This window comes from Cnephaeus nilssonii, assembly GCF_951640355.1.
Source record: "Cnephaeus nilssonii genome assembly, chromosome: 18".
NCBI classification, from domain to species: domain Eukaryota; kingdom Metazoa; phylum Chordata; class Mammalia; order Chiroptera; family Vespertilionidae; genus Cnephaeus; species Cnephaeus nilssonii.
This window is the reverse complement of record NC_137089.1, coordinates 31,721,869-31,733,687: the sequence shown is the minus strand read 5'-3', so window position 1 is coordinate 31,733,687 and position 11,819 is coordinate 31,721,869. Positions and strand designations below refer to the sequence as shown.

The 11,819-nt window shown below is 46.6% G+C and overlaps 1 protein-coding gene across 1 annotated transcript in view; it reads left to right on the top strand.

Moving 5' to 3' along the window:
* Positions 1 to 11,532: 11,532 nt before the first annotated feature.
* TOX (thymocyte selection associated high mobility group box) overlaps positions 11,533 to 11,819 on the top strand; it is a gene marked incomplete at its 5' end in the record, with an annotated part of 311,293 nt that continues 311,006 nt past the window's right edge. Inside the window, one exon of the mRNA XM_079796582.1 lies at positions 11,533 to 11,634. Coding sequence (XP_079652708.1) covers positions 11,533 to 11,634 — 102 coding nt within the window. The remainder of the gene's footprint in view (positions 11,635 to 11,819) is intronic.

The following is an 11,819-nucleotide window of genomic DNA, read 5'->3' as shown; positions in this document are numbered from 1 at the left end:
TCCCTGATATGTACCAAAAGCCTCTGGAAGCTTCTACTAGTAGAAACAGATTCAACACTGGCTGAAGGTTTAGATGCAAAGATACTACATCAATAGGAAGCAACCTTATGAGTTTTCTTTTGTGAAAATAACAGATTAAACTTTGAATGGAAGTTTATAAATTAATTTATAATTTTCAAGAATGTGTTGGGACTTTATCACATTTTACCAAGCGGCAGCCTTTCTGAAAGACCTATTTTTTGCAGGAATTGAAATAATTAAATTGAAGATTCAGTGTACCTTTTCAATCATTGTATTAAAAAACCCATTCTGGTTTTCTCTGAGGGAGAGATAAACCACTGCTAAGGAAGTGGCTAAATCTTTTATTAAACTACTGTATTCACCATAAAAATGACATACTCCCAAATAACATCTAAAATTAGAAATAACACCTTGAAATTAGAAAAAAAATTGTCCTTTCAATACTAGCTTTCAGAGGGAAGGGGAGTGGAGGGCTGGGTGCTAAAGTTTAACTAAAAACAATGTGTGTTTTTAAAAACTTAGCTTTTTGTACTCATCTCTATACCAGATATTATAAGTACAAAGCTGATTAAGATACAATTTAGAACAAAAGCATTTATAAACAAACTAGAGGCCTGGTGCACTAGAGGCCACGGGGAGTGGGCCTAAGCTGTCAGTGGAACATCCTTAGCCCTGCCGCGGAGGCGTGAGAGGCTCCTGCCACTGCAGTGTGCTCGCCAGCCATGAGCCTGGCTCAGGGCTTCTGGCTGAGTGGCACTCCCTCTGTAGGAGCGCACTGACCACCAGGGGGCAGCTCCTGCGTTGAGCATCTGCCCCCTGGTGGTCAATGCCTGCCATAGTGACCAGTCATTCTGCTGTTCTGTCGATTTGCAAATTGGCCTTTTATTATATACTAGAGGCCTGGTGCACGAAATTTGTGCATGGGGTCGGCGGGCGGGGCGGGGGGGCGTCCCTCACCAATCCAGGAGCATCCTCTTCAATCCGGGAGCCCTCAGGGGATGTCCAACTGCCAGTTTAGGTTGGACATCCCTCTCGCAATCTGGGACCTCTGGCTCCTAACCGCTCACCTGCCTGCCTGTCTGATCCCCCTAACTGCCCTCCCCTGCCTGCCTGATCCCCCTAACTGCCCTCCCCTGCTACCTGCCTAATTATTCACTATCATTTATCTTTTTTCTTTTCTGAGTCCTACTTTTAAAATCTGTCCCCAGTACACAACTATACTTGATTTTCATTATAGCTCCTACAGTTCACTCATACATCCTCTTTCCTTCTTTAACTCTGCTCTCTACTGACTCCTTTATAAAGTTCTCCCCTCCCTCCTTCCCTTCTTCCCCATCCTCCCTCACTCCCTCACTCTTTTTACAGGCTAATTAAAAATTCAATGCTTTTCATCCTGTCTTCATACCGACTGCTTTCCTCTCTGGGACCTGTAGCCACCTCTGTTTGGGCACTCGGGCCCCTCTCGCACCAGCTTTGAGGGACCGAGCAACGACGCAGCTGTGTCTTGCCTACTGTGGCCCGCGCCTCCCCCTCCGAGTCGGGAGAGGGTCCTGCTGGACTGGGGCCGGCGTCCATCGTGGGGATTGCTGCGTTACGTGCACGTGCAAGGCTTTTCTCCCGTTGAGTGCCGAAGGGGGGTGGTGACACAGAGGCCTTTCCCGCCCCCAGGTGTGCGCACTCCCATGCCTCGAGCGGCTCTCTGTCTGCTCCTGTCCAGAATTCGCAAGTGACAGGCGTGCTTGCACAGGCATGGTCGGGGCCGGCTTGTCCTGGGGGGGGGGGGGGGGTGGTGCGGGGCGTTCCGCCCAGGATGTGAGACCCTGTCCAGGTTGGACTGGGCAGATGAATGGATGGACGGCTGGAGAAAGCCGGGGCGGCTTCCCTGTGGTGTGAGGGCCGCCTGTGGTCTCCACGGTGGCAGGGAGGCTTCGGGGTTGTACACTTGGGGGGATCGACTGGTGTCCCGGGCATTGCAGGGCCGCCCTGAGTGTCTGTGGCCATGGGATCCCCGCGTTGTTTACCTGGTGATCCGTCCAGGTCCGGTGCCTTACCTCAGTGTCCACCCTCTGTCGTCGTGCCTGGGCCCTTCCTTTGTGTTGGGTCCACACCCTCTCCATTTGCAGGCACGACCCCTCCCAGGGTCACTGCCTTTGTGCGCACCCCCCCACCCCCGTTGGCATCTGCTGACTGCGCCCCAAGAACCGGTCTTCTGCCATGCAGGTGTCACCCCTCATCCCCCCCACCTCGGGGCAGGGGGGTGGCATCCCCAGGCAGAGTGCTCTCGGACGGGGCGCGGTGTCGTGGGGGTGTTTGTTGGGTGCATGCACCCAGGAGAAAAAGAGGACACCGGCGCTAGGGGCAGGGAAGTGAGCCTCAAGCAAGTCCCCCTGCTGTGCGCACAGCCTCCTGCTGGTCTGTCAATATGCAAATTGGTTGTTACTGTGACGCCATTAGGACCCATGTGCATATTACCTCTTTATTATATAGGGCTAGGGGCCTTGAAAGGAACTGTGGGCTGTGAGGCTGTGGTAGGCACAGGGGCAGGTCTCGGCCCATCCTCCACTCCCCCACCCTGCCCGTCCCACTGTGGCCCCGGGTACCCTGTCTGCTGGCAGCCCCACTCCCGCTGCTCCTGCTCTCACCCACTGCTGGCACCAGTCCCGCTCACACCCCTTGACGGCAGGGCCGGCGCTGTCAGCAGGTATGAGCAGTGGCTGCTGCCCCGATTGCCCCTCAGGAGCAGGTGGAGGTGGAGAAGCCCTCAGGGGCTATCAGGGCTGGCAGCCAACGCTCGCACCCACTGATGGTGCCGAGCGATCAGGATTGGCGCTGGCTGCGGGTGCGAGCGCCAGGCAGGACGGCAGCATGCCGGAGCAAAGAATTTTCGGTAACCATCAGAGGCTCTCCTGATGACAGCGACTGGAGCCCTGCCTTGGTCTGGCACCCCCGCTCACCTGCTCTACCATCTCGCCACAGCCAATGCCCGCCATGTTCTGCACATGCCCCCTGGTGGTCAGCGCACGTCATAGCAACCAGTTGTTCGGTTGTTCAAGTTGTTCCGCCATTTGGTCTATTTGCATATTAGCCTTTTATTACATAGGATGATAGGATCCTTGCAACACAGTAATGAAGAAATACAGTGTATCTGTTACGGGGAGGAGGGCTTAACACAACTTTGCCAAGGTGAGATTTGATTTGTCCCTTGAAGGTAATAGGACCTGCCATGTGACTATGTGGTCTTCCTAGACCAAGGGAACAGTAAGTGCAAATGCTTGAAAATAAGGCAAGCACATGTGGCTATTTATTTGTGGGAGAGCTAATGGTTCGGTATGTTTTAGTATCAGAAAAAGCCATGCGAGGCAGCCGATTTATGTTTCTCTCTCTCTCTCTCTCTCTCTCCCCTTACTTTCTCTCAAATCAATTTTTTTTTAAAAAAAGGAATTGAGATATACAGACCATCAGTCCAATTTAAGGAGATTCTATCCTCTCCCTCTAGGAGCTTATAATCAGCATCAAACATGTTAATAGAGACAGACTTATTGGACCGCCATTAGGAATGAAATGGAAACATTAAAGCAATACATAGATAGACAGGTAATTGCATTATGTAAAGGTCAAGCATAAGTGGATTTATAGTGGAAGGAAGCAGTGAGTACCTAATCAGGGCGGAGAGCAGGAACTATAAGTAAAAACTGGGCAGGGTGAGGGTGAAGAGTCACTTACCTAATCAATGCTGGAAGATTTCATGGGAGGAGTGGGCATTCACTGAAACTATCAGCCTGAATGGGAGTCGGTCTTTAAAGTGTGATTTTTGCATTAGTGGCATGAAGGCTACTCATGAAAATATACTATAGGAAAGCAAGAGGATACCTTTTCTTTCATCTATCTTTGTCTCTGAGCTCATCCTAAAAGACCATCCCCATCATATGAAAGTATCCTTTTTTTTTAATTTAAAATAACACTAAATTATTTAATATTTTAATTCCCAGGTTATATCACATTTTAAATTTTGCATGCAAAATCAGATCTTTTCTTTGTATTGCTCTGGTTCCCTTTTGGGCCCTGCTTGTGGGGAAAGTATGAGCTTTGATTATCCATTTTCACCAAAAATAGCATTTATTAAGGCAGGAATATTAACTCCCATAAGCAAAATGATTGCTATTTTCCTTTGTAACCAAATTCCTTGAAAATGCTCAGGAACAAAATGTAATGTAAAAAAAAAAAAAAATCTTAGACTTCAAAGAGCTATAAGAGATACCTTGGCTCATTGTTTGGATGAACTTCACTTTAGGCTATCCAAAATGTATGAGCAAAGAAACCCTTTAGATAACTAGAGCTAAGTTCAATCCCTCTGCCCAGCTGATCTTATACATATAGAGAAGGCTTATGTCAAGAAGAGGAGGGGTGTCCGTGGGTCACGGGTAAGCTGACAAACTTTCGGTGGGTGCAGAGATTTTAAAGTTAGTCCTATGGAGAGCTCACACTCTCCCTCGGCACTGCATTGAAGATCGCGGGGGGAAATTCTTTCCACATGTGACTAAATCTCAATGCTCTAGTGTTACATCCATTTCCTCGTGTCCTATCTGCAGTGGAGGTGCGTTCTCCTTGTTTATGAAAGAACTCTTGAGATACACAATTTGAAGATATTACATTGCTTCTCAGTATTACCCTCTCTAGGCAAGTCCTTTAATCTTTCTTAAAGGTCTTATTTTTTCAATCCTTTAATCATCTCTGTGGTAAAAACACAAAGTTGCCATCCCTCTTTGTGTCGCTCTGGACATAGGCGCTGACTAATATAAGTCCTATGAGTTATATTTATATTTTCCCACCCAAGTGCTACCTTTCCTCTTTAAATTGAAGTGTGGCTGTTGACTCACCATATCCTTTTTTGAAAAACAACAACAAAACACAGCTATGAACACAGTTCAAAATAAGACACACCGTGTACAAGTAAACCAGAATGATCTTTTCTTTGTATTGCTCTGGTTCCCTTTTGGGCCCTGCTTCTGGGGAAAGTATGAGCCTTGATTATCCATTTTCACCAAAAATAGCATTTATTAAGGCAGGAATATTAACTCCCATAAGCAAAATGATTGTTCCTTTCATCTCAGCAATTCCACACTTACTCACCTTCCAATTGACTTTTTATAGAATATTAGTTTGCATTAAAAAATCCATTTAATTGCATTGGAAAAACACTTCACTGCTCTGCTCCAGGCCGATACCATGTTGCAGCTGTTCCTATTTAAGGGATAATTGTGCCTCACTCTTCTACAAGGAACTAATTCTGATTTTGAAAGGATTTGTCCTCACAGTTTATCCTGATGAGAGAGAACTGGATTATTGCCATGTAAAATAGCTGAATAGTCCTATTATAGCTATTATGCCACAAATGTTGAATATTGTTGCAGATCAAAGTACTGTACCACACTCAATGGTACAAGCATGGCACACTTCCCATCCTATGTAAAAAAAATAAAAAATACTGCATTTTATGAGTCATTTAGTACCATGTGAGGTATCTGTGGGCCCTATATTATTTCCTTTAAACTTTCCTTATCATTCTGAATCCTTTATTTTCTGGTTGAAAGACTTACAATCTAGTCATTGCTCACTAGTCTCCCCAGGAAATAAACTTTAGTGCTCTATGTCCTCCCTTTGCATTATATTATAGTTTGCATGTCATTCTATTTTCAATTTATTGAATAACTCTGGGCAATAGTAAATTCTAACTAGCAAACTGGAAAAATGTAAACATTTCTCACCAAAACCATCAATGATATGTTTCAACCCTTTAGAATATGTAGGACTCAGTGTTGGTTAAATTCTAAGGAAACAAACATAGCTATCTCACTCCATGACCTTGTTAGAAAGGCAAACCTATAAACACATGAATAACAAGAAACCTTATAATACAAAGTGGCCCATATGAGATGTTGAATGAATGGAATTTTTTTTTTAAGCAAGGCTTTATTCTACAGGAGAGATTGAGGCATCAGCTATTACTGGAAAACTCATGTTTAAGAGGAGGCCAGTGAAGGACTGAATATTAATTTACTTATAAAAATATGGCATGCTTTGAGCTTAGTTTTAATTTTGGCATTTCAAAATAAATCTCTCTATAACATGCTACATTCCCATAGTCAATATGTGAGGACTTCTACCTGTCAAGAAAAACTAACCAAAAAGCCCCTCAAGAAGTGCCATTTTGTGGTTGTTAAATGAGTTTTATAAGACTCTCATAAATCATGGGTAGGATTAACTGTCTAGAGGATATTTTCCCTAAAGTAACACATTCTACTGGTATATGTAATTTGAAGGTATTACTACAAGATTTAGGACTTACCTTTTTAGTACAAAGAGTCAATAAACATAAAATGTGGTCAATGAAAACAATTGCAAAGTTGAAAACACAACAATTATGAAACTATAATTAAAATGAAGATGAGTAATGTTGAGGGGAAAAAATAAAATGCTAAGTGTGGCTTGTAATTACTGGTTAGGTTTCCAAAGAAATTTGTAAAACTAAATGAAACAGTGAAATTAAATGTAAAGAAATTAAGACCAGGTCTAGGCCATAGTAGACATTTCATAAAGTATTACATCAATACTAGTAAGGAGGTGTTCTGTTCATGGACACACATTTTCTGGTAATTAGAGTTTATAAAGTTCCTAGTTCAGATGACCAAATAGTAATCTGGGCCTATACCACAATGCATTTGTGTTTAGTTATAATGACTGACTAAATTGCCATCCTCATTATCTAACTGGGCAGTGCAGATGGTAAGGTTGTGGGAGTGGTGACCCTCAATGCCCCTTGGAAAAGCCAACACAAAATACTATTCACTAAAATTTCAACATTACATTCGTTCCCACCTTATCCTTCCTTCTAGACCAGTGTTTCTCAATCTTTCTTAAAAGTTAAAACCACGGGCCGAAACCGGTTTGGCTCAGTGGATGGAGCGTCAGACTGCGGACTGAAAGGTTCCAGGTTCGATTCCGGTCAAGGGCATGTGCCTTGGTTGCGGGCACATCCCCAGTGGGGGGTGTGCAGGAGGCAGCTGATCGATGTTTCTCTCTCATCGATGTTTCTAGCTCTCTGTCCCTCTCCCTTCCTCTCTGTAAAAAATCAATTAAAAAAAAAAAAAAAAGTTAAAACCACGGGAGAGCTTTGAAAAACTCCTGTGCCTAGACACTAACTCTAAATGAATTACATCAGAATCTATGGGGGAGGAGCCCAGGAATGGATATTATTCAGAGCTTCTAGGGTGACTCCGCTGACCAGACAAGGTTAGAAATACTGCTCTGGAAGACTATATACACATCTAAAGCAGAAACTGTTTTAATTGTTTTTAATGTCAACGTATACACAACACATAGCATAGTGCTTTGCTCTGCTCATCTGTCTTCATTGAATAATGTACAAAAGAATGAATGGACAAATAAATGAGTAAATTTAGCCATGATATAGAGTTGAATGTCCTAGAAATTGGTAAGTAACATGCCACTCTACTATTTTATCTTCCAAGTTAATAAGGTTTACTAAGAGGTTTAGCTAATGAACTTTCCCCAAGTTTTTCTTGCTAGTACACTCATTCAATGTATGATAGGCTTTGGGTGGAGCATTATAATAATTTTTTTCAGATTTACAGAGAGTATTTTTTCAGATTACACTGATATGGCCTTTGTGGTCTACTCTCTATGGATGAGTGGTTGAAGTTAGAGCTTTTATTTTTAAAAAATATTTTTATTTATTTCAGAGAGGAAGAAAGAACTAGAAACATCAATGATAAGTGAGAATGATCAATCAACAGTTGGCTGCCCCCCAGAATGGCCCCCACTGGAGGTAGAGCTTGAAACCTGGGCATAACCCCTGACCTCCTGGTTCATAGGCCTCAACCCCTGAGCCATGCCAGGCAGAACTTTTTTTAAAATCAATGCTCACAATTCACTGAGCTGGGGGAAACTGGGTCTTCCTCCTGTATGTCTCCTTTTGCTCTTACACTACTAGCACACTCACAACACTTCTGATACCAGATATGTGGGGGTTTTCTCCACATCAAGCAACTCTATGATACCAGCTGGGGGTTTCTACAATTAAACTCAATTTCAACACTCTCTACCTGGAGAGAGCCTCAGATCCCACAGGGTAAGGGCTCAGTTGCACAAGACTGCCTCCTCCCCCTCCCTTCCACTTCAAATACCAATCACAAGTCCAGGTTGTTACCGATGCTTCTGACCAATTGGCTATTAATCGGAACTTCCCATACCCACTTCTGGAGTTAGATTAATTTGCTAGAGTGGTTCACAGAACTCAGGAAAATAGTTTACTTACTGTTTATTAATTTAATATAAAATGTTATGATGAGAGATACAGATGAGCATCCAGATAAAAGAGATGCTTAAGACAAGGTGTATATGAAGGGGCGCTGGAAATGTCTTCTCCAGGACCACCATTCTCCCAACAGCCCCGTGTGTTCGCCAACCCAGAAGCTCTCTGACCCCAGCACTCTGGGGATTTTCATGGAGACTTCATCATGTAGGTATGATCGATCATTAACTAACTCCATTTTCATCCTCACCCCAAATTGACCTTCAGGTCTACTCTCCCATGTATGAGTGATTGGACTTAGAGAGCTTTTAAATCAACAGCTCACATTTGCACCCATCACACCACTCCATACACAAACCTATCACTGACACTATGGAAGAAATCAAGCCCTTGATTAACTAGAGCAGTGGTCGGCAAACTCATTAGTCAACAGAGCCAAATATCAACAGTACAACGATGGAAATTTCTTTTGAGAGCCAAATTTTTTAAACTTAAACTTCTTCTAACGCCACTTCTTCAAAATAGACTCGTCCAGGCCGTGGTATTTTGTGGAAGAGCCACACTCAAGGGGCCAAAGAGCCGCACGTGGCTCTCGAGCCGTAGTTTGCCGACCACAGATTAGAGGGACACACAGGGCCCATGCATTTGGGGTTTCCTAAACAGAGCAAAGTGGAAGGTCTGTGGATCAAAGTGGGGGTGTCTTTATCTTCCCCAGATGTCAAGATGTTGAAAATGATATTGCTCCTGCCCCAAACCACTTCACCTTCCTGAGGTTCACAGAACCATCCAATGGAAAGCAATTATGGAGTCCAGTGGAGTTTTAAAATTTGCATTTAAAAATGATGAAACATGTTGGTAATAAATGCTGGATCGATGACAAAAACTTAAGCTTAGAAATATTTAATTTTAACCTAAGGGGGTGTTTGTTTTCTTTAAACTGTGGAAGGCACATTTTAGCATCTGCAATTGAAATTCTGAACACTGAAGTTACAAACAGCAAAACTTCATTTAAATTTTATTATAAAGACCTTTATTAAGGGGAAGAACATATTTTCTATTTCTTACTTTTATTTTGTGCCTTGAAGGACCTGTGACTATGGAGGTTCTTCTGAATCCAGTGGAGAGGAACTCTTTTCTTCTTATTCTCTCTTCTTACACCAATCTTCACCATGTCAATCTTAACACAGAGAGAAAGCTGGATGTTTGCTATTTATAAAAAATGATGAAGGGAAGAAAGAAAACACTGGCTTAAGAGACAAATGTTGTAAGGAACAGAAAGCAATGCTTAACAAAAGGTACCTAAAGGAGCCATGTATGGATGCCCAACCATATTATTTTGATCATTTCTTATACTGTCCTCATAGATTTTCTTCCACTTCTCCGCTAGCACACGCTCTCAACTGCAGAGGAAGCTGCAGAGCAGTTGGTCATCAACGCGCATTAAGGATACTAAGAAGGCGAAATGTTAGTATCCTCCGGGTGCCAGGAACAAGGGGGGCAGATGAAGTATGTCCAGGCTCTTTTGCAGGATCTTGGGTCCTAATGCGTGGGGCTGCTCCCTCCTGAGGAGGTACATATTACCCACTCCTGCGTGGACTTTTCCGCCAAGGACAGAGTCCCAGCGAGGAATCTGTTGGACCGTGGCCAAGGTACCCCAAACCTTTCCAAACACCGGAAACACGAAGTTGCAAGTTTCCGGGTTTAAGAGATAAGGCGGGAAAACGCGATTGGTGGTTTCCTCATCCCACTTACCCATCAGAAAAATGGGAAGACTGATTTCTAGGCTGTCGGTGGACCGCTGAGAGCATTACTGGGCCTCCCACTATTAAAAGACAAGAATCCCATAATGGACAACTAACAAGCTCAGGTGTTTCCCCTCTAGCCCTATTGTGTGTGCTGATAATTGTTCCCCTGTTTACCCTTTGAGTAACCCCTGTGGTCTTTTGCGAGTCCTTAAGGTAGTCCTAGCATCCGCCACCCTCCAGTGGGGCACAGATCACCAGGAGGTGAGGGCTGGCGAAGGGAGTGAGGAACAGCTCATTCACACCCTGAGGTCCCTTGGGGTCCCTGGGACAGTAGCCCACTCACAGCGCACCGAGGGTTCGCGTTCTCTGCGGGTTCCCCGGTCCCCAAGAACGGCGCTGCGTGGAAGAGTCACCTTCCCAAGGACTGGGAATAGGGATGGGGGCGCAGAAACGGGGTAGGGAAAGCCACCGACATGGGGCGGTGGGGTACTAAGAGAAGGAAGTGAAACGCCGTGGAGGGGCGGTGGGAGCGGGGTGGGGCCGGGGCGGTCCCGGGGGCGGGGCTGCGGGCGGGGTGCGCCACAGCGCCCCCTCGCTGCGCGCTCCCCGCCGTGCCCCGCGGCCGCCAGTGCCTCCGGCTTGCCAGCCCCTTTGTGTACCACGCGCGGTCCGGAGTAGCGGGGCTCGGGCGCCGCGGAGGTTCCCTGGGGGTCCCGCTGCCTCGTCCCGGGCCCGGCCGCGCTTTTCTCCAGCTTCACCGTTCCTCCCTCCTCCAGCCCCCGGCCGGAGAGCGGCCACTGGGCCGCGAGCAGCCCGCGTCCTGCGGCGCACCCACCCCACCCGGCCCGGGGCGCTCGCTCCCCTCACGCCCGGTCCCCAGCTTATTTCAACCCCCCCCCCCCCCCCAACCCCCTTCCCCGCCACCATCCCAGGCCTCCAAGGTGGAGAAAATAAACTAAAAGCAGAGCAACTCCGAGACTCCAATAAAACGCCCAGCACTTAGAGCCCGAGCGCGGACGCGTGTGCCGGGCGGCGAGGGGCGCGGGAGGCGGGGATGGGGGGGACGGGCGGGGGGACAATGAGCGCATGAAGTTACCTGCCCGGCGGCCGCGGCGGCGGTGGCGGCGGGGCCGGGAGGCGGCAGCGGAGCTGGCTGCGCGCTCGGCGCGGACGGGTGCGCGCCGCGGCTTGGGGAGAGTTGAGCACTTTTCCCCCCTCTTTTTTTTTTTTCTCTTTCTTTTTTTTTTTTTTTTTTCCTCCTCTTCTTCTTAAACAAACCGCAAACGGATGTGAGGGAAGGAAGGTGTTTCTTTTACTCCTGAGTCCAGACACCTCTCTCTGTTCCGTCTAAGCTTGTTTTGCTGCACACTTTTTTTTTTCTTTAAAAAAAAAAAAAGAAGGAAAAGAAAAGGAGTTGCTTGATGTGAGAGTGAAATGGACGTAAGATTTTATCCACCGCCAGCCCAGCCCGCCGCTGCGCCCGACGCGCCCTGTCTGGGACCTTCTCCCTGCCTGGACCCCTACTATTGCAACAAGGTGAACGCTCTGCTTTTGTTTCCGCCGGGTTCTCGCTGCTGGATCCCGGGAGGGGGGCGGCGGCCGGGCCGGGCCGGGCGGCGGAGGCCAGTCCCGGGCGCGGGGCTCGCAGCCCGCGGCCGCTGTGCGCGCTCCGCTCCGGCAGTAAATACTGCGGAGCGGCTCGGGGGTTTGTCAAGCACCGC